The sequence below is a fragment of the Hemiscyllium ocellatum genome, chromosome 4 (assembly GCF_020745735.1).
Source record: "Hemiscyllium ocellatum isolate sHemOce1 chromosome 4, sHemOce1.pat.X.cur, whole genome shotgun sequence".
NCBI lineage: Eukaryota > Metazoa > Chordata > Chondrichthyes > Orectolobiformes > Hemiscylliidae > Hemiscyllium > Hemiscyllium ocellatum.
The window spans coordinates 57,194,310-57,217,647 of record NC_083404.1 but is presented as its reverse complement, the minus strand read 5'-3'; the positions used below and the strand labels follow the sequence as shown (position 1 = coordinate 57,217,647).

General features: G+C 39.5%; 1 protein-coding gene across 9 annotated transcripts in view; it reads right to left on the bottom strand.

Moving 5' to 3' along the window:
- The window catches only part of ubr5 (ubiquitin protein ligase E3 component n-recognin 5), a 159,276-nt gene that overhangs the window by 76,937 nt on the left and 59,001 nt on the right, over positions 1 to 23,338 (bottom strand). For 6 of the 9 annotated variants that reach the window (XM_060823253.1, XM_060823254.1, XM_060823257.1 and 3 more), the window contains 9 exons: positions 20,490 to 20,607; positions 19,994 to 20,178; positions 18,405 to 18,514; positions 17,933 to 18,045; positions 16,034 to 16,177; positions 14,458 to 14,616; positions 11,224 to 11,335; positions 8,312 to 8,466; positions 5,991 to 6,188 (listed from right to left, as the gene is read on the bottom strand). In XM_060823253.1, coding sequence (XP_060679236.1) covers positions 5,991 to 6,188; positions 8,312 to 8,466; positions 11,224 to 11,335; positions 14,458 to 14,616; positions 16,034 to 16,177; positions 17,933 to 18,045; positions 18,405 to 18,514; positions 19,994 to 20,178; positions 20,490 to 20,607 — 1,294 coding nt within the window. The remainder of the gene's footprint in view (positions 1 to 5,990; positions 6,189 to 8,311; positions 8,467 to 11,223; positions 11,336 to 14,457; positions 14,617 to 16,033; positions 16,178 to 17,932; positions 18,046 to 18,404; positions 18,515 to 19,993; positions 20,179 to 20,489; positions 20,608 to 23,338) is intronic. The other 3 variants (XM_060823260.1, XM_060823261.1, XM_060823262.1) reach the window with 1 other exon arrangement.

Below are 23,338 nucleotides of genomic sequence, written 5' to 3'. Positions count from 1 at the left end.
GTTGGGAACGAAAGAGACTCATGGTTGGTATGTTGGCTCCCAGGTGCAGGGTCTGAGACGTCTCGGATCGTGTCTTTGGAGTCCTGAAGGGAGAGGGTGACCATCCCCAAGTTGCGGTCCACATAGGTACCAATGACATAGGTAGAAAGAGGGATAGAGACTTCACCTAAAAGAAGGCAGGACTTCAGGGAGCTAGGGTGGAAGCTGAGAGAGAGAACAAAGAGTTGTCATCTCTGAAGGCTAAGAATAGGGAGAAATATCAGCTAAATACGGGGCTGCAGGGATGGTGCAGGAGGGAGGCTTTCAGGTTTATGGATAATTAAGGCGCATTCTGGGGAAGGTGGGACCTCCATAAATAGGACGGTCTTCATTTGAACTAGAGGCATGAATGTCCTGGATGGGAGATTTGCTGGTGCTATTTGGATGGGTTTAAGCTAGCTCAGCAGGGAGATGGGAACCCGTGTTGTAGTTCCAGTGCACAGGAGGATAAGAGTAGGGAGGACACGGACAGGATTTCACGATCACAGGAGCGTGTTGGCAGACTGGTTTGAAGTGTCTATATTTCGATGCGAAGAGTATCCGGAATAAGGTAGGTGAGCTTGCAGCATGGATAGGTATCTGGGACTTCAATGTTGTGGCCATTTCTGAGACATGGATAAAGTAAGATCAGGAATGGATGATGCAAGTTTTAGGGTTTAGATCTTTCATTAAGATCAGGGAAGGTGGTAAAAGAGGGGGAGGTATGGCTTTGTTAGTCAAGGACGGTGTAACGGTGGCTGAAAGAACTTATGATGTGGACTCGTCTACTGAGGTAGTATGGGCTGAGGTTAGAAACAGGAGAGGAGAGGTTACACTGCTGGGAGTTTTTTTTTAAAAATAGGACTCCACAAAGTTCCAGGGAAGAGGTGGAGGAGAGGATTGGCACACTGGATCTAGTACTTGGTAATGAACCAGGCCAGGTGTTTGATTTAGTAGTAAGTGAGCACTTGAGAGACTGACCATAAGTTGGTTATGTTTAGTTTAGCGATGGAAACGGATATGTACGTATCACAGGGCAAGAGGTATAGATGGGGAAAGGGCAATTATAATGCAATTAGGCAGGATAAAGAAGGCGTAGAATGGGGCAGCAAAATGCAGAGGGTGGGGAGGCATGGGACTGAAGTTTGGATTAGAAACTGGCTTTCTGTAAGAAGGCAATGAGTGATGGAAAATATTCAGCCTGAAGTCCGGTTACTGGTGGTGTGCCACAATGATCTGTTTTGGGACCACTGCTGTTTGTCATTTTTTTTAAAAAACGATTTGGACGGACATAGGTGGATGGGTTAGTAAGTTTGCAGATGACTAACTAAAGTCAGTGGAGGGGTGGACAATATGGAATAATGTTGCAGGTTGCAGGGAGACTTGGATAAACTGCAGAATTGGGCTGAAAGGTGGCAATTGGAGTTCAATGCAGATAAGTGTGAGGTGATTCACTTTGGGAATGGAAAGATTCTTGGTAGTATGGATATGCAAAGGGATCTTGATGTCCATGTAATAGATCCCTGAAAGTTGCCACCAGGTTGATAATGCTGTTAAGAAAGCATACACCGTGTTAGGTTTTATTGGTAGAGGGATTGAGTTCTGGAGCCATGATGTCATGCCGCAACTGTACAAAATGCTAGTGCAGCCTCACATGGAGTACTGTGTACAGTCCAGTTGCCCCATTACAGGAAGGATGTGGAAGCATTGGAAAAGGTGCAAAGGAGATTTACCAGGATGTTGCCTGGCCTGGAGCGAAAGCGTTATGAGGAAAGGCTGAGGGACTTGGGTCTGTTCTCATCGGAGAGAAGGTGGCTAAGAAGGGATTTAATAGAGACACACACGATGATCAAAGGATTAGATAAGGTGGACAGTGAGAGTCTTTTTCAGAGGATGACGACAACTGCTTGTACGAGGGGCCATGGCTGCTAGTTGAGGGATGATAGATTTAAGACAGATGTCAGAGGCAGGTTCTTTATTCAGAGTGGTATGGGCTTGGAATGCCCTGCCTGTCAATGTAGTTAACTCAGCCACATTAGGGGCATTTAAACAGTCCTTGGATAAGCACATGGATGACAGCATAGTGTAGGGGAATGAGCTTAGATTAGTTCACAGGTCTGCGCAACATCGAGGGCCAAAGGACCTGTTTTGTGCAGTACTGTTCTATGTCCTATCCAGGAATGGGTAGGTTTTACAACAACACAAGTTTAATTCATGGTCACCATTACCAAGACTAGCTTTCAATTTCAAATTTTATTATTTGAATTTAAATGTTACCAGTTGCCATGGTGGGATGTGAACTCATTCTCAGAGCCTGGGTATCCAAATTGCTAGTTCTGTGACATGGTAGGTTAGTGACAATCTCCCCTTAAACATGAACCTCCCTGAGTGCAACACTAACATCATTCCCAAAGAAGATTAAAATAAAACAACAACAGGGTAAAAAGCTTAATTTATCACACATTTTAAAACAGATGAACTTTGTAATAAGATATAAAAGTAAACATCTTGACATTTGATGAAAATATTCCAGTAAGAGGTTTATTAAAATGGCTTTGACAAAATTAACAGTTCCACAAATCAATTTTATTTAAGTGACACTTCCCTGGATGATGGCCGCTTCAGTACAAGACAAGCACTCTTACATTGCTAACATCAGATACAAACATACGAAAAAAGAACAAAAGTAGATCATTCAGCCCCATGAGCCCGATTCACCGTTCAACAAGACCATGAACTGGTTCAAACTCCACAGTCCCATCTATCTCCAATTATCCTGGATTCCCCTGCCTTACTATAACACCTCCAACTCTAAACTATTACAGGAGATGCCAGATTTTTGAGCAATTTATGAATGCAATCCCAAGTGCATCAATATTAATTTTAAAGGTCCAACATACAAACATTTCCTTGTACTTACAAAGAGCAATTTTATATAATTCTGCACCATGTTCCTACTTTTGTACAACTCAACTCACGAATGGAATCAAGAATGGAACTGTTGCAACCTGAGTACTGTCAGTATATGGCTTTCCCTTACTCACAGGCATTACTCCTTTCAAGGACACCAACAAATTGGTCAAACGTTATTTTACTTAGACAACAGTATGTTGACATTTTGATTAGCTCCACATGTAGATATATCATCTCTTTATGACACTTTGTACATGACAGACATCAAATTAACTTGCCTATGGTTTCCTCTTAAATATAATCTGCTGTCTGATCAGTTTCAAAATGTACGGCTCTAAGAAGCTTTCCAGACAGCATTCTACAAACTCAATTACAAATCTCAATTTTGTGTACTCAATCTACGTGAGACTCCAATAATTGTCCACAGGTTATAACCTTAATTCACGGTCCATCTCCTCATACTCTATGAAAACACCAGTTTAGTTCTAGTTTAGGAGTGGCACAGTGGCTCAGTGGTTAGCACTGCTGCCTCACAGCACCAGGGTCCAGGTTCAATTCCAGCCTCAGGTGACTGCCTGTGTGGAGTTTGCACATTCTCCCCGTGTCTGCGTGGGTTTCCTCTGGGTGCTCCAGTTTCCTCCCACAGGCCAAAGATGTGCAAGTCAGGTGAACTGGTCATGCTAAATTGCCCATAGCGATAGGTGCATTAGTCAGAGGAAAATGGGTCTGGGTGGGTCACTTTTCAGAGGGTCGGTGTGGGCTGGTTGGGCCGAAGGGCCTGTTTCCACACTGTAGGGAATCTAATCTAATCTAAACTATATCATTGGTATTACACAGATCATTACAACTAGATCCACCTCCTCGTACTGCAAGGTCCTTTCCAAGCCTGAGCAGAATGTCTCAATCCCTTGCACTGGCAAGCAACATCACTGCCTGGACTCTTGCTCTTTACAGTGGAAAACAATATCAATCCCCCTCATTAAATTAGCACCAACTGCTGGTACGTTCGCAGCTGCTCTCCCCATTTGACTGGATTCCCACAATCAATTTTGAGATCCATTGTGCAGTTCTCAGTTTCATCCAAGCCTTGTTAAAGTGACAATTTTGCCCAAAGGGCCCCCTTATCTGTCTCACTTAGCTACAATGCCTGTCTTCAATCAATTCAGGAGGCCGTCTGGTGCGGTCGTCTCCCGCTACAATGCATTGAGGTAATCTTCTCCATTCCTGATGCATTGCAGTTCAGCTTCCAGCTTTCAAAATCTGAGCTCAAGTTGCTCAAACTTTGTTCATCAGACTTGTTAGCCCTGGATCACAAGGGTATCCAGGAGCTTCTACATGTTGCAGCCATGACATATCATCTGAACTATCATCACTGACTAGTTTTAATCATTATTCAGTTGTCTTCTTTCATATTTTTTTTAAAACATTACCATCATTTTACGCTCAAAGTTACAAGCTGGAATGGAAAAGACCTTAATACTTCCCCTGTACTAGAGTGTATACATATTCTAATTCATCAAGGAGAACGTTTTAAGTGCCAATCATCAGTGTTCATTTTAAAATTCAGAAGTTATATAATTTGAGTTTTAATGCAGCATGATACTTAAGAATGTCAATTTGCTGGAATGAGGGAAAATACTATTTCAAAACAAAACATTCCTCTAAAGGCCTCAGATGACTTTTTTAATAAAAAGTGGTTTCTAAACTGGAAGAAATTTCCTGCAATTATATTTATTAGAAAACTAGTCCACTACCTCCACACTAGAACTCAAGCAAAACTCTGGCATTACATGCATCTTAATTCTGACCAAATTACCTTCATTTGTCCTCTGTGCACTGACAAATATGGACTCCACATCTAGCAACAGCCATAGTTTAAAAATTCTCATTCCAGCTTTCAAATCCCTTGATGACCTCCTCTCTTACCAGCACTACAATTTGCTGGTCAATTTTTTTTCCCCCAAAATCATTTCATCAACTTTTGGGTGCCTTTGCCTAGAACTGCAATCTCCTCCTTTGCATAGCTTTAACCTTTAAATCGATCTTTAAAACCTTTTTTTTTCCCATTCAAACACTTGCTTACTTGTCAAACTAATTCTGGAGGTTCAGTGTCAAATTTTAAATAATACACTCAGCACCCAGTCACTATGGAGCAGGTGACTGATATTATATTTACAGCCTCAAGTTTTGGTCTCCACCACAAATGAAAACATTTTTTCCACATCTACCACATCAACACCCTGCATAAATTTGAAGACCTCAATGTTCCAGTTGTGTCTTTTCCAGAGAAAAGGGTTTCATTCCGTTGAGCTTTTCTTAACAGTTATACTCTCTCAGTACTGATATCAAACTTCATAAACTCTCTTTGCATATTTCCATTGCTCTCGATCAAAACCATACATAATGCTCCAAGCCTGGACACTCAAAGGTTGTATACAAATGTGCATCAATTCTATTCCATTAGAAATGAGACCAGCATTCCCACCCCCCATACCACAACCCCTATCCTAATCAAATGCTTTGGTTTGTCGAGCTCAGCTTAAAAGCTGCAAATCCAAAGTAGATCATCACATGCTACTGGCACAGTAAAATCTCTCACTGCTAAATTCAGACAAAAAACTTAGATTAATTCAAATTAAATTGAAGCTTACATTTTGAATGCAGATCCTGTTTTAAACGTTCATCTCAATTCACATTGATAATTCCTATAGAAAGTGGAATATTTTGCCCGAGTAACTTCCACAAAACAATACCTAAAAATAATTTATTAACAATACGTTCACTGTTTACTGATTGTGGTTGTACGTAGGAGCTGATTGTTAGTGACTTATGGCTATTGCTGTCGTTCATCACTCTTGTCAAAGGCTAGACGAGGATGTTGGGATAGTAGAGGAAATTCTGCAACTTATAGCAGGTGGGCATCTGCAAATTTAGATCCAATTATGTCCATGGTAGACCTTCTTCTGGCAGATACATATATAGCAATGAATCCCAAAATGTTTATAATACCAGATGTAAATATTTAAATTTTATTATGCTCATTACTCCGATCAACATACCTCTACAGCCATTACAATGACAGCTGCTTTTTTCTTAATGGATGAATTCGCAGGAAGATTTGTCAAAGAATGGATCCCCATTCCAAGGCTAGTAATTGGTGGAAGGTCTAACCAGTCAGGATCACGGATTCCACCCATACAATCTTTAGCCATGGGGTATATAGTGCCATTTCCATCCCTGAGGATGATTGGAGATTCCTGAAGATCCAAGAATATGCAGTCAGAAAAATATACGCTAAACTTAAGATCTACACAAATTTCATAGCTGACTCAGATTGTGCCCACATTACAAACAAAAAATAGCTCTAAAATATACATAGATTACAAATTTGAAGTAAAATCTTTTACATCATTAGGTAGGTTAGCCTGACCAGACTGATTTACAGTTTAATCTTACTACCTATATGAAATCAAGCAGACTCTTCAAACATCTTTGATCAGCAAATTTCAGCTGAACTTAGGAGTGTATGGCAATGATTGGGGCAACAAAACAATTTTATTAACAAGAAACAGGGTGTTAAATATCTTAAATGATCTTTTAAACGTACAAATACCGGTCAAAAATTAAAAATCTCTTCACTAAAGTTTGATCCCATTTTTTGGAATTATTTGTAATCGGTAATGTTGACAATCAATGTGCCATTCAATGTCGTCACATTAGCCATCTTTGGATACTCGATGGCTTTAGGTAGGCTTACTCCATCATTGGTGGCCATGCCTTCAGCTGCCTAATCCAGAAGCTCAAGAATTTCCTTCCTGTAGCAGTCAGAATTTTTACAGCATATAAAAGGGCCCTTCAGCACATTGCGTCTGTGCCATTCATCAAACATCTGTATATTCTAATCCCTTTTTAGAGTACATGGCACATAACCTTTAATATAATGGCATTTCATATACTCATCTAGTTTTTAATGTCGAGAGTTCTTGCTTCTACCATCTGCTTAGCAATGGGTTTCAAATCGCAACTTCCATGTGAAAAGGTTTTCCTTCAAATACCACTAAATCCCTGCTTTATACCGTTAAATGACAGACTTTTTCACTTAATAAAGTCAATAGGCATGTCCCTGCTTGTTGACTCTATCAAGTGAAAAAGCCTATCTACACGCGTAAGTGTTCAAAGTTTGAGAGAAGATTTGTAGCTCGGGTGCTCGTTGTTGTGGTTCTGTTCGCCAGGCTGGGAATTTGTGTTGCAGATGTTTCATCCCCTGTCTAGGTGATATCCTCAGTGCTTGGGAGCCTCCTGTGAAGCGCATCTGTGATGTTTCCTCAGGCATTTATAGTGGTTTGTCTCTGCCGCCTCTGGTTGTCAGTTCCAGCTGTCCGATGCAGTGGCCGGTATATTGGGTCCAGATCGATGTGTTTGTTGATTGAATCGGTGAATGAGTGCCATGCCTCTAGGAATTCCTTGGCTGTTCTCTGTTTGGCTAGTCCAATAATAATACACCCCTCAGAACTTTGTACACCTCAACTAGGTTTAGCCTTGGCCTGCTCTGCTCTGCTCTAAGCAAAATAACCCCAATCTCTCCAGTGTCTTCATAGTTGAATCCCTCTAGCCCAAACAACATCCTGATGAATCTCTTCTGCACTTTCTCTAATGCAATTACATCCTTCCTATACTATGGTGACCAGAACTGCACATAATACTCCAGCTGTGACCAAACAAGTGTTAGACACAGCTCATCATAACTTTCTTACTCTGGTATTTAATAGCAACTAATAAACATGCCTTCTAATCTACCACAATTCCTTCTTCTGCTGCAGTCAAGGATCCAAGGACATGCACATCAAGGTTCCTTTGGCCTTCCGTACCACCAAGGGTCCTACGATTCAACATATACTGCCTTGTCTTGGTTGTCCTCCCAAAATGCATCACCTCTCACTTTTCAGGTTTAAGTTCCATTTGCCACAGTTCAACCCATCTGGCCAGCTCATCTATAATGTTCTACGGCTTTCCCCTCACTATTTACCACACCACCAATTCTCATGTCATCTGTGAACTTGCAGATCATACCTCCTACATTTCTGTCTAGATCATTAATGTACATTACAAACAGCAAGTGACCCAACACCAAACTCTGTGGTCTGGCATTGGACATAGACCACCAGTCATAAAAATACCCTTTGACTGTCACACTCTACTTCTTGCCACAAAACCAATTTTGGATTCAATTTGCAAATTGCCCGAGACCCCATAGTTCATAACTTAACCAGGCTGCCGTGCAAGACCTCACATATGGCTTGTTAGTCCAGTAACAACTACCACTACGATCATGCGATTACATTAGAATGGTGAAAAAAAAGAAATTTACAGTAATACATACCTGCCCAGCTGTATAAATTGCCACACTCCGCTCATTCTGGCCAAGAAAAGAAACACTGTTTGTAGGGAAGTTGTGTTCCTGTTCGGCCTTTCCTGTAGCTAGGTCAAAGATACAGTAGCGGACCCAGCTACCTGTCTTCAGCACAGTATGAACACCTGTTAGTTTAGTTATAATAAACATTATTATATTAGGTAATTATCTATTAAACAAAATAATAGATCCAAATTACAAGTTGGAGCCTTTGTTTTTCTTGTATTTTGTTGACAAACTTCAATTATTCACCAAGAAATAAGTTTTCAAACAATTGGCCAAGTCATTCTAGAAGCTTGCACATAATGTATATGGCTGTTCCAGCCAGGCATTTCAAACCTGTGGCAGAAACCACTTTTTTTTGGAGAGAAGAGTCATAGAGACATACAGCATGGAAACAGACCCTTCGGGTCCAACCTGTCCATGCCGACCAGATATCCCAACCCAATCTAGTCCCTCCTGCCAGCACCTGGCCGATATCCCTCCGAACCCTTCCTATTCATATACCCATCCAAATGCCTCTTAAATACTGCAATTGTACCAGCCGCCACCACTTCCTCTGTCAGCTCATTCCATACACGTACCACCCTCTGGTGGAAAAGTTGCCCCTTAGGCTCCTTTTATATCTTTCCCCTCTCACCCTAAACCTATGCCATCTAGTTCTGGACTCCCCGACCCCAGGGCAAGGACTTTATCTGCTGGGAAACATACAAACCATGCTGCAAAAATGCAGGAATAAGTTTAAGTATAATGCCATTTCTGGTAGAATTATCAAAATTCAATTTCTAAGAGCTCCGCAAGCCTATGACACCAGAGCTTTTGTCTTCTCTTTCAAGCAGTCAAATGTCATATTTCATTGTACACACTGCATGTTGTTAGCTTCTTCAAATTTAGAAGATAAAACAGGTCAAGAAAATATCAATTCTCATTCATGAAGGTTTGCTCATAGGGATGACGAAGCAAGAGTATTTCATAGAGTCAGAGATGTATAGCACGGAAACAGACCCTTCGGTCCAACTCATTCTTGCCGACTAGATATCCCACTCCAATCTAGTCCCACCTGTCAGCATGCGGCCCATATCCCTCCAAACCCTTCCTGTTCATATTCCCATCCAGATGCCTTTTAAATGTTGCAATTGTACAAGCACCACCAATACTCCAAAAGTGGCCTAACCAAGGTCCTGCACAGCTGCAACATGACCTCCCAACTCTTGTACTTAATACTCTGATCAATACAGGAAAGCATACCAAACACCTTCTTCACTATCATATCCACCTGCGACTCTACTTTTAAGGAGCTATGAACCTGCACTCAAGATTTCTTTGTTCAACAACACTACCTAGGGCCTTACCATTAAGTGTATAAGTCCTGCTAAGATTTGCCAACTCAAAATGCAGCACTTTGCATTTATCTAAACTCCATCTGCCACTCCTCAACCCTTTGGCCCATCTGATTAAGATCTCGTTGCAATCTGAGGCAACTTTCTTCGCTGTCCACTACACCTCCAATTTTGGTGTCATCTGCAAACATTCTAACTGTACCTCTTATGCTCACATCCAAATCATTTATATAAATGAAGAGAAGTAGTTGACCCAGCACCGATCGTTGTGGCACTCCATTGGTCACAGGCCTCCCTTCTGAGAAACAACCCTCCACCACCACCCTCTGTCTTCTACCTTTGAGTAAGTTCTGTATCCAAGTGGCTAGTTTTCCCTGTATTCCATGAGATTTAACCTTGTTAACCAATCTCCCATGGGGAACCTTGTTGAAAGCCTTATTGAAGTTCATATAGATCACATCTACCGCTCTGCCCTCATCAATCTTCTTTGTTACCTCTTCAAAAAACTGAATCAAGTTAGTGAGACCTGATTTTCCACGCACAGTCATGTTAACTATCCCTAATCAGTCCTTGCCTTTCCACATACATGTACATCCTTCCTGTCCCTCAGGATTCTCTCCAATAGCTTGCTCACCACCGACATCAGACTCACTGATCTATAGCTCCCTGGCTTGTCCTTACCACCTTTCTTATCTTAGTACCCTAAACTTTACTGCAGATCAGGGGCTTAAATGCTGATCTACCTAGTCTCTCCAGCTCAGTACTATTACACATGCTTTCTCACTAAGCCAATCTTGTGGAAGAGGAATTTGATAAAGACTCCAAAATCACATAGGCCAAATAGCTAATGAGGGATGTTACACTGACAAAAAGATCAAGAACCAGAGATCATCGATTTAAGGTGAACAGTACACGAACCAAAGGCAACATAAAAAGTATTTTATTAAAATATGTGGTTAGGATTTGGAAGGCACTGCATGAGAACGTGGTGGAGGCTCACTCAGTCAAACCCTTTAAAATAAACTTAGATAATTATCTGAAAAGAAATTTGCTGCAAAATAAGGTTCAGGAAAGGGATGGACAAACAGAGGGGGAAGAAAGACCGAGTTTGTTTTGCAGAGAGCTGACACAGACATGATGGCCTCATTCTACATTGTAACCACTTTATGATAGGTTAAACATTAAAAATGTGCTTTGAATTGCATAATGAATTGCGAAATGTTTAATTGTCATTAACTGCAAAGAATCTAATCCTTTTAGAACAATTATATTAACCACATTCTTTTAGATCTTCCATGCTTAATACAGAATTTGTCCCACTATCACGAAAATATTATTAAGAATAGAGCGATTGAAATCGCACAAATAGCATTAGAAAATGATTATGAGTTGAAGTTATTGGGGATTTGTAGATTGCAACATAGTAATAACATACTTGAACTTGTGCTTCACATACTCATAAACAATAGCGAAAGTCTTTCACTACTGCAGAAAAACCAAAGACATAATCAACAGATTTACAGAGAACAAAGATGTATTTACCCTTGGAATCCACATTCACTGCAAGGATTTCTGCTTTGTCTGGAATAGTAAGCTTTTTCGGGGTGCGCTGGAAACAGTCTGGAATTTTTGGTGTCCCACCTGTTTTCACCACCTGAGTTAACAGAAAGAAGGAAGAAGAAATGGTTGAATCAATATATTGAGAGAAGCACCACTACAGTTTGATTCCAATAACTTCATATGACAACATAAAATAATAATTTCACGTGCATACTTTACAACCTCTTTTTTTTTTCCGCTCCACAAAATACCGCACAATTCTGCATGATATATCTATCAATATAATAGAAGAAAGAATAAGTAGACAGTGTTGGTTACCCTGGAGATGCCCAGAGAAAACACAAGCAATACCAGCTTGAAGCGAGTGAGTACTGCGGTGGAAGAAGAGGTGAGCCAAAGATATAGTAGCAGTGAGATTCAAGGAAAGAGGAAAGAAGTGACAGGGTAAAAGATGGAGGTAAGTAGATAAAACATATGGGGAGCCAAGAGGGATGAACAGTTTGACAGGTACTTCAAAATGTAGATGATTATAACATTTGCCAGATTAAGCAGACAAGAGATTTCAGGAGTAGCAACAAGGATAATGATACAGTCAAGTGGGAAGAAGAAAGCTTTACATCCATAGATCCATTTCACCTGAGGACAGGATTTGGTTCTACCCCTCATCTGCAATGCTACAGAAAATCAGCTAGTTTGAAATGACATTAAAACTTACCAAAGATAATGTAAGATGGCTAATAAAGAATTTAGTATAAATCCAGAGACCAGACTATGTAATTACAGTGCAAACTTAAGAGTCACAAGGCAACAAAAAACTGAAGTGTGAAAGGAATAGCAACGTGCCGAATGAATGCCATGTGATGCATATTTTACTTTTACGGTAGAGATAAGTTTTGTAAATAGAAGATTCAAAACGTTGAATGACAGCAAGCTATTAAATACACAAAGAATACTGCATGAAGGCTTTATTCAAGCTCATTAAGCAGCAGCACAGGTTGTCAGGAGATTGCCTTTCAGAGGACAAAAATGAAAGATTAACTCAGTTTTCAAAACAGATGTAGACGAAAATAATTGGAAAAATGCAAAGAGGTACATGAAGAATTGTTAGCAGAGACTGCTTTTCAAAGAGACAAGATAGTCAAAAACTTGAGAAAGACAAATCACTGGGATCCAGATATTCACACTTCAAGACCTCAGAGAAATTAGGAAGGAGTAGCAGATGCATAATCTGTTCTTCACAAGTCTATGGAAAAGGAAACCTTAGTCAGAGTACTGAACAGTGGCAATGCAACTTTTTTTTTAAAAAAAAGAGTGGTGTGAGGCTAGATCAACAGAAAATTACACATTCCAATTGTTAAGAAACTGCTGACAGATCATGCTTGACCACCTGTGAAATTTTTGTAAGAAAAACAGAAATGCTTCGAAATGCAGATCATTCTGAGTATTTTCAAAAAGCATTTGATAATACACAGAAATTGAATCACAAAATAATGGCTAGAGAAACAAATATAGCCAGAGGATGGGAAGCGAAGTGCAGTGCAAAAGAGGTTTCTTGAACTGGAAAGATCTAGTTCATGATTCTTTGGGCATCTTTGTGTGACAACATAGAACTACATTTATTAATATCATAAAATGACCTAAATTTCATAAAAGGGAATATGGATTTTGCTCATAGTATGAAGTATAGTTTGCGGTGGGGATAGTGAAAGATTGTAGATGAGCCTGAGTTGACAAGTGGTTAGATGGAAAGTACAGTTCCATTCAGGAAAATATTGAAACAATGTATTGTTGAGGAAGACAGATAGAAAACAAAAACGTACACTGAACGATAATATTTTAAGCTGATTAAAAGGAGCAACTTTGATCTCAAATACACAGATGACAATGAACAGTATCATATAAAGCTAATGCAATTCTTGGCTTTACATCCAGAACATAAAAGCAAAACCTTAGTAAGGCCATAGCTGTAGAATGATGTAGAAATTGCAACACATTATTGTAAACATGTCATAAAAACAATGAAAAAATTGCACTGTAAGTTCACTAATACATTTCTTGGGATCAGAGATCACTGTAATGGAATAACTTATATTAGGATGCTTTCCACTGCAGATCCAAAGGGTAATATGACAAAGGGATAATAAAAAAAAATCAATTGTTCGTCTGATAAATGTCATAGCAACAGGGTAGCATTAATGTTAAAAACCAAAAAAAAATCTTATGGGCAATTAGGAGATGTAGTCAGAGAGGGTGGTTAGAATTTGCATTTCTCTGACATTGATCACTTATTCTTTTCAAAAGGAAATTAGATGGATGTTTGAGGGTAAGGCAGTAAAATTTAGAAGAGCTGCCTAGCATGCACCAAAAAAGTAGACCAGAGTTGATGATCTAATGGCCTGTTTCTGTACTGGCATATTTGACATATCTAGGGACCTATTTTGATATACTAGTGTAAATGAGTGCTAAACTTCAGAGACTGGTGAAAATTGCACAAGCAAAGCAAATGTGTGGACACAACTCAAATTGTATGCCATCAGCCAATTTATAATTACTGACGGCTCCAGGTGCTGACATGGACACCTTCAGGAGACGCAGTGGCGGGGGAAGATATTACCGTACAAGTGAGATTTTAAAACTATGCAGATGTCCAACAGAGGAAAACTTACAGCGCCTAAAAAGTGCTGAAAAAGGTAGTTCAATGCATTTGCAGGCTTTGCCTAGGGTAAATAAGAGATGGGAACAAGTCTGCAAGAAAGTGACATATCAGTCTAGTGCCTGAATACATTTCATGGCTACCAAAGGAAAGATTGTGTTGCAGAAGGTGCCAGCAAGAGGCATTATCCTCCGTCATTCTGTAATGTGATCCTAAAGGGTATATAGCATGCCCAGAAGAAACTTGGTTGCACAGTCACTGAAGGTAACCCAGCAGATAGAGTTTTACATCTGGCTCTGTAATGGCCCAGATCTGGCAAACAAATTTCCTACTACCTTTGCCATGAGGTGTATTTAATGCCTGAAAATATGCTTTGAATGCCTCCTTTCAAGTACCATTAAACCTATGACAATGTGATTGGGCTGCTTCTAAATATCTATTTATATTACAGGTAGTCAAAACATTAACATGTCAATAGTACCATTGGGTTGGGTATCCCAATTTCTTATGGAAATAGGAGCCACCACATGCACTAATTATCTGCCAAAGCAAGGTCTAATCACCTCTGTCTGCAGATTCGGGTGTGAGGGTACTGCTGGGTGGGCACAGAATACCTCACGTGCAGTCTGACCTGGTTGGCATCCTTCCGTTGGTCCTCGTTTTCCAAACACGTTAGATAGGGAGGATTCCCACTGGAGAACCCATTGGTACCAATAATAGTGCTGGGAGTAAAACAAAAAATACTCTAATTGTCACAAAGACTCAAGATTTCCTAATTGCTAGCAGAAAAAAAAATAAAACCGGTGCAGAGATGACTTTAAATTGTTGAATGCTTTTTCAAATTACTGGTCAGACATAGGTCAGCACACAACAGCCCTATATGCCGACTAAATAGAAGCAGAACTTGAGCCTAGTGCTGACCCAGTTTGATAGCAAGAAAATGCCATAAAGGTTCAATAACAACCAAAGTGTGTGCCACAATGGGTCAAGAACCCACATAACAGACACCAATTCATCTTCCATGACATCATGCTTTGTTTTAAAAAAGCCTCATTGGATCCACTGTACAGAGAAAAATTCTCTGCTCAGGCTAATTGGTTGGTTCAAATTTCTGTGCAAAAAAAATTCAATTTAAATTTTGATCCAATCAACAGTATCAAACGCTTCGAAGTTTTCATTGATTGTTTAAAACTTGAAGCTGTGTTTATATTAATTTATTTGGTATTTGAGAAACTTGTTTTTCATTGGAGAGGAAAGATATGATCGAACAGTGTTTATAAAACAAATTATCAAGTTCTGCTTTGTGTTGGTCTTCTTCAAAATTAAACCTCTCAATGCTTAAAACAAATTAAGAGCGGTTATTTTATGGAATAGGTCTAAATCTAAAGCAATAAGAACTAATCTCATTGGCAAATTATAAAGTAGAAAAACAGATTTGAGATGAGAAAGATCACAAATGCTAGACTGACTTTAAAGAGATGACATGAAGGTCATTACACAATATTTCAGTCTTGAATACAATTTGTCTTTTTGGAGGGGCAGGGGAGGGGTGACTGAAGTGAAGGTCCATATTAGGAATGCATACAGCTGATGGTCTGACAGTCAACTGGTAGATTCTCACACAAATTGTTTGGCATTGAGCCACATAGATGAGGATGGTGAGTTGGTTCCATCAAGCAGTGACAGATATGGAGTGCTACAACTGTATTAGCACATGAACTTTCTGACTGGGGAGTGTGAAGAGGAGTTGAAGATAAGAGGCAAAGTGCCCAATTTGATTCAAATGGGCAAGTTTACACATTTGGCTCCGTTGTGATTTCTGCTACTGGTCGCATCATTTAGACCAGTATAAAGAACAGACATTTAAGCAAGCTACCAAAGTCTTGATCTTGGACTCCTTTTGCTTGGCTCAACTGATAATATTTATTTAGTTTATCCAAATCAAAATAGAGAAAGTTACATCTTGCTTTTAAAAAATACCTGAAGCCACAGTTCTTAACATCTGAACTTGTTTAGACAACGTTGTAAAGGAAGACTGCGAATCCAAGCTATGAATCTACAACTCAGTACCCACTTTGCTAGTAATCCCACATATATACGAGTTTGGAATATTTAAAAATTGTTTTTAAGAATGCTTACTTGAAGTTCATCAATTCGAAGTAGCCTACAATCTTGCAGCAGAGAAGTTGGATCAGCATCTGTACTAGTACAGTTCTGATTACTGACACTGCTGGAAGTCCCAGGAAATTTCACAGCAACGTAAGCACCATCCACTTTCAATACCTTTTGGAGAAATTAAAGTGCATTTTGTTGACAAACACCACTGGAATTATGATGAGCATAATGAAGGGCCAGATCTTGCTGGAAAAGTAATGGTATGTTAAGATCATATAATGCCATTTTTAAGATTAGATTCTCTACAGTATGGAAACAGGCCATTTGGCCCAACAAGTCCACATCAACCATCCAAACAATAACCCACCCAGACCCATTCCCTGACCCTATATTTACCCCTGACTAATGCATCTAACACTATGTGCAATTTAGCATGGCCAGTTCACCTGACCCGCACATGTTTTTGGATTGAGGGGGGAAACCGGAGCACCCAGAGGAAACCCATACAGATATGGGGAGAATGTGCAAACTCCACACAGGCAGTCATCTGAGGCAGGAATCAAACCAGGTCCCTGGTACTGTGCGGCAGCAATGCTAATCATAGAGTCACTATGCCGCCCATTGATATAGATTAGCTAGTAGTTAAAAGGTATGTGCAAATTTCAAACAAGTTCATGACTTATGCTACAACACTTTTTACTTCACACAAATGGCACCTTAACCTTAGCATATTTTTAAAAACTTGTTGGTTTATACGTTGATTATCCATTAAACCTGATGCCTGAACATAACTACACATCAACGATTTTTAATGCAATGGTGATCAATCTCTGTGACCCAATTTGAATGGTTTAATCTCATTTTGATGTTTAGTTTAGTGTCATGTTTTTGTTACAAGGCTCTTGTGGTACAGTGGTAGTGTCACATTCGAGTCCCATGTGCTCCAAAAGCATGCAAGAACATCTTGGGCAGGTTGATTCGAAGTGCCTACATTTTGTTACTTTTTCTGTCGTCCCTTCCACCTATTCCTGCACCTGATTTGACACTCATTCATCACTTGTTCAGTCATTGCCATTTCTTTCACAATCCATAAACCCTACTGGTTAAGGAGCACACCGCAACCTTTTACAAGGCCCTCAAAGAACCATCATCGGCTTGAATTTCCACTAGTTTCTTTGTTGTGCTTGGGTTTGTGTGTGTGCTGAGTGCAGAGAAACAATACAACAAATGCACTATGTGAATATAGCAAGATCTGGCCCATGAGACTATTTTAAAGATTATTCATAAATATTACATTGGAATTCCAAGTTAAACACTATCTTACCAATGATGATGATTTTATTGTAACTGCAATAACTTTCAAGTTATGATTCAGTAACAGTAGGATGTCAACTCAACCAAAACATACTGAACTTGTTCATTGTTCTGAAAATCAGCTGCTAGATTCTTAGCTTTATGTTTCTTGCTTTGCTTCAAATTGCCAAATGATTTCCTAAACCAAATTTTAAACTATGAAAGGAAACATAGATCAATGTATCGAATCTAGCTTTTTATGTCTGGCAAGCTGTGTTCCACTGTTACTTCAAGAATTAAAAGTGACTGCAAATATAGATTTACGTGTTAAAAGCAATGTAATTCTGCGTACAAACAATAGATAGGAGAAATTGATATTAATTGGCTTTCACTATAACAATTGGAAGGTAAAATATTTATTGAATAGATTTAAATCAACTTGTATAATTTACATACACCACTTTGGCAAACAATTTAACTTGGTGCTCGAGTCTCAAAGTACACTTTCATATAAATAATTATATAGTTGAAGTTATCCTATTTACATCTCTCGCACTTAATTTTATAGAACTTCAGTAACTTAGTCTTCAGCACTGCTGCAACAAGAAATATTTCTCTCAAGTTCCATACCTTCCCCACTGGCACATTTTTAACATCTTCAACAAATACCACTTCTCTAAGTGGCCACTGCTCTTCATTTACTTTCTCTTCCTCTTTCGGTGCTGGAGTGGAACGCCTGCGTTCTGTATTGAGAGAAATAATTAACCAATCATATCTGAAGAATTAAACAAGGTAATAAAACTGATCAAACATAACTCATTAATGCTGAATAAAGAAACACTACAAAACAGAAATAACATGCAAAATTATTTTATCTTAAAGCTGAAGTCAACTGAAGCTGCCCATGCCAGCTCTTGGGACAAGCCAAGTAGCCCTGGTCTTTACCTACGTGTAGCCTCGTGGGAATGCTGTGAATACTTATGTACCTTTTCAAAAATTACTATCAAATCCACTGCTACAATCCTTTTGCGGAATGTATTCATAACATTACTGATCATTTGAAAGTAGGGAAATTACAGAACCTTTTCTGGGAAATACTTACTGTAGGGTAGTGATGCACTACTGGCAATAGAAGATGCATCACTGCACGTGGATGCTGGAGATGGTGGTGGGCCCATCTCAGTCTTCACAGATTCTTGTTTGCTCTCAGTCCTGTACCAGAAAAATGACATTAACTACATATTTCAAAATATAAATGCAGGTTATTTCACCATGAAGTTAGACCATGAGTAACTAGTTTTGAGTAGTTTATCCAGATACAGGCAAATGAAAATCAAGCTTGAAGCTTTCAAAATAAACCAAACCCTTTATTAAAAAAACATAGCTTAATTCAATCACCACTGGAATGGTTATTCATAAAGTTGTCACTTTTCTTCATACAATGATGTACACTTGATATTACAAGTTGTCACCAGAATAAAGCTGAGCAAATTGATTTACTCAAAAACAAACTTAAGATATTCGTACAATTTTAAAATCACTGAATAACAACCATTTACTTCAATAAACATGTTCAAGCGGAGAAGTAATGCACCAATTCTTGCAAAAGTAGAAATTATGCCAATAGCATTCACTTTTTGTTACCAGGAAATCAGGCAGCAAATTCCACTGTGGGCATGTAGTTAAGTAAGAAAACCTGGATGCTGTTGTATAAAGTATGCTGCTCCAGAAACTCTCAAAACAAATGCATGTCAGCATCTGATTCAAGCACCTTGAACAAAGACAGCTTGGTGTACCTACCAGAAATGAAAGCGCTAAAACCACTAGGAAAAAAATTCTTTGCACTTCTTAATGACTACTTAAAACAAAACTCTCTAATCTTGAAATATAACTTTTACAGTGTGGAGTCTAATTTCTTTAGTTTATTGTTGAAAACAATTATATTTCTCAATACAATTTTTCCCCTTCCTTTTCATTGCTGTCCGCTGACATTAAATCTAGTACTGTAGAATATATGGCATATAATTCAAACAGAGACTTGGATTTGACACTGTACATCAAATGCTTCTACAATCTGACTAGTTATGGAGCTGTAGACCTGCTTCTCCGGTGCCTCGACTTCATAATACTCCGTCTCTTATCGAAGTTCACAATTAGTTAATGGGCAAGTACAATGAATGACTGGTTCTGTTCACTCTCCACTAAGCAAAATTTGATTTCAAGAGATCATTTTTCAGATCTAACGAAACCTAATAGTTGATGCTAAGTACAAATACCACTGCATGGAACGTATGCAAAACTTTTTAAACTTGAAAGTAAGAATGCTACTTGCTGAACGAAGCTAAAGAATTAAAAATGTAGTATTAATAATTGTCTTTTTAAAAAAATCAAAGCACTGTAGCAGAAAAACAACAAACTTCACCATTGACAAAATCAGAGTAGGGTTTACAAAGCACTTTATCAAGTCACATTTACTTATGCTTTAGATTAACGAGATTGGGCAGTGACAATGAATGACAATTCTTCAGGGTTTTGAAGAACAAACAAAACTAATTTTCATTCAATTAGCATTTACGCACATATTGTACTTCAATCTACACAAGGATTGACAAACAGGAGGAAAGTCAAGAGAACTACCAGATCGAGACATTTCAAGTATAAACAAGATATAGCATTGCATTAGTGACTTACTTATTTTCAGTGCTTTTGGACAATTTTTCCAAGTTTTTCAAACTTTCTGGTGATCTCAGCTGGAATCGACAGCTATCATTCATATTCCAAACTGACTCCATCAGCACACCAACTTTTGGAATGCCAGCACTAATGGAAAAGGCTACTGCTCCAGCATGGTAAAGTGGATTATTTCTCAAACACACCTAATAAAATAAAAACATATTTCAAGTAATTTGGAAGTAATTTGTTAATCTAATTTAACTTCGATTTGCGTTTAAAATAGAAAACATTGCTTCAATTTGAAGGTACACAGTTGAATCATCTGCATAAAAAGCACAACTGAAGTTTGAGTTAAATATTCCTTCCCTCCTTTCTGCAGCACAAGCACCTTATTTAGTCTGTGCATTTACAAAGATAAACAATAAAAAGTATCAAAGTCTCATATTACAACAACGTAAATTAAGATTTAGATTAAGGCTAAAGAACCTTTTTGGAAACAAATGATTCTCCTTACTTGTGTTCCAACAGTAATATTGGGCATCGATGTCATGCCTGTATTGGACTTTGGTTTTTTGTTTTTGGCTCTTGCTTTCTCGAGCATTTTTTTCCGTTGGCTGAAAGGCACTACTCCCCTAAAGAGGGGAAAAAAGATCACCGGATTCAGCAAGTTTAGGTAAAATGAAGTTCATTATTACATCTAAACTGTTTCAATAAATTGGAGTTGAAGCATGCATTTTAAACAACATTCTGGGTAATATAAGATAAAAGACAAGAAAAAACGGTGGTTATAAGATCTGCTCCTTTTTTGAAGTATTTTAAGTGTTGGAGATGTTTGCCTCCAATTCCAGGAGTAGTAATTCCTGTTTTTTAAGCTGTTGCATTGTTTTGGAACTTTGGGGTAAAAAGATCAAAACAACTGCACTTTAAAAAATAAGAAAGAGACACAGATAGAGACCACATGGTCTGACAGCAGGGAATCTGCATAGTTACTGCCTTTGCCGTTTGAATTCAAGTACCTCTGGACATCAGAGTACGTCTAAGAAAAATTAACAATCAGCAAGATTCACAGCTGACCTGGGAGGAACTTGCGTAGGAAACTTCTCCTGTGCTGTGAGGTTAAGTGCATAGTTTTTAAGCATAACCTTGATATAACTCTACCTTGATACACCTTGGTAGAGTGCATTCTTTTTTGATTGCGTTTTATTGAGATGGCCCTTGATTAAATTTTAAAAATATAAAATGTAGATACTAACTTAGCCTGGAACAGTATTTTTTTTAAGAGCAATTTTCTGGGTCTATAGATTGTTAAGAAGCAAGAGTGGCCTTTGGTAGAATGATGTGCTCTTACTGTTGGATGCAAGAGATACACGGGATCTTGAGTTCATGTTACAATACAGGTGACCCCATTACACTACACACACTTTACCACGCGTACACACACACACGCGTACACACACACACGCGTACACACACACACGCGTACACACACACACGCGTACACACACACACGCGTACACACACACACGCGTACACACACACACGCGTACACACACACGCGTACACACACACACGCGTACACACACACGCGTACACACACACGTACACACACACGCGTACACACACACGCGTACACACACACGCGTACACACACACGCGTACACACACACGCGTACACACACACGCGTACACACACACGCGTACACACACACGCGTACACACACACGCGTACACACACACGCGTACACACACACGCGTACACACACACGCGTACACACACACGCGTACACACACACGCGTACACACACACGCGTACACACACACGCGTACACACACACGCGTACACACACACGCGTACACACACACGCGTACACACACACGCGTACACACACACGCGTACACACACACGCGTACACACACACGCGTACACACACACGCGTACACACACACGCGTACACACACACGCGTACACACACACGCGTACACACACACGCGTACACACACACGCGTACACACACACGCGTACACACACACGCGTACACACACACGCGTACACACACACGCGTACACACACACGCGTACACACACACGCGTACACACACACGCGTACACACACACGCGTACACACACACGCGTACACACACACGCGTACACACACACGCGTACACACACACGCGTACACACACACGCGTACACACACACGCGTACACACACACGCGTACACACACACACACACCCCATAGATTGTGTATTTGCAGAAACATTCTATTTTGCTCAAAAACTGGACAAACTGCAGGCAGTCATTACACGTAATATTTTTAAATTCCCCTTTGGAAATAGGACGAGTCTGGCTCAAGATTGGGATACAGACAAACTCTGACTGAATGCATTGTCTGAGCTGAGATGTCACTTTGTGTTATAAAACCTCAAGTTATCTCAAGAATGTGACTTAAACGTAATTCTGTAATTTACATATTAATAAACCAAAACCTGCAACCCAGGTTTCTAAAAGATGAAAGACTTAACATTACAGGTTTGTTCAATATATCATTGTATGACACTGTAATCTTCTGCTATAAATTCTGCATCTGATGATCTTACAGTCCACAACCACCTGAAGGAGCAGCACTCAGTGCTAGTGCTTCCAAATAAACCTGTTGGATTATAACCTGCTGCAATGTGATTTTTTACTTGATTGAGGTTCTTGAAGAATTAACAAAGGGGATTGATGAGGGCAGGGCGGTGGATATGATCTATATGGACTTAAGTAAGTTCCTCATGGTAGACTGGCTAGCAAGGTTAGATCACATGGAATACAGGGAGAACTATCCATTTGGATACAGAATTAGCCTGAAATAGAAAACAGAGGGTGATTGTGGAGGGTTGCCTTTCAAACCAAAGGCATGTGACCAGTGGTGTGCCACAAGGTTCAGTGCTGGGTCCACTGCTTTTTGTCATTTATATAAAATGATTTGGATAGGAGATATAGTTACTAAGTTCGTATATGATATCAAAATAGAAGGTATAGTGGACAGTGAAGGAGGTTACCTCACAGTACAACAGGATCTTGATCAGAGGGCCAAACAGCTGAGGAGTGGTGGAGGGAGTTTAATTTAGATAAATGTGAGGTGCTGCATTTTGGAAAGGCTAATCTGGGTAGGACCTATACACTCAATGGTAAGGTCCTAGGGAGTGATGCTGAGCAAAGAGACCTTGGAGTGCAGGTTCATTGTTTCTTGAAAGTGGAGTCGCAGGTATTTAGGATGATGAAGGCCGTGTTTGGTATGCTTTGAATATAAATGTTATTTCCTTTGAATATAAATGTCTGGTTGTTATGTTTTGGCTGTACAGGACATTGGTAGGCCA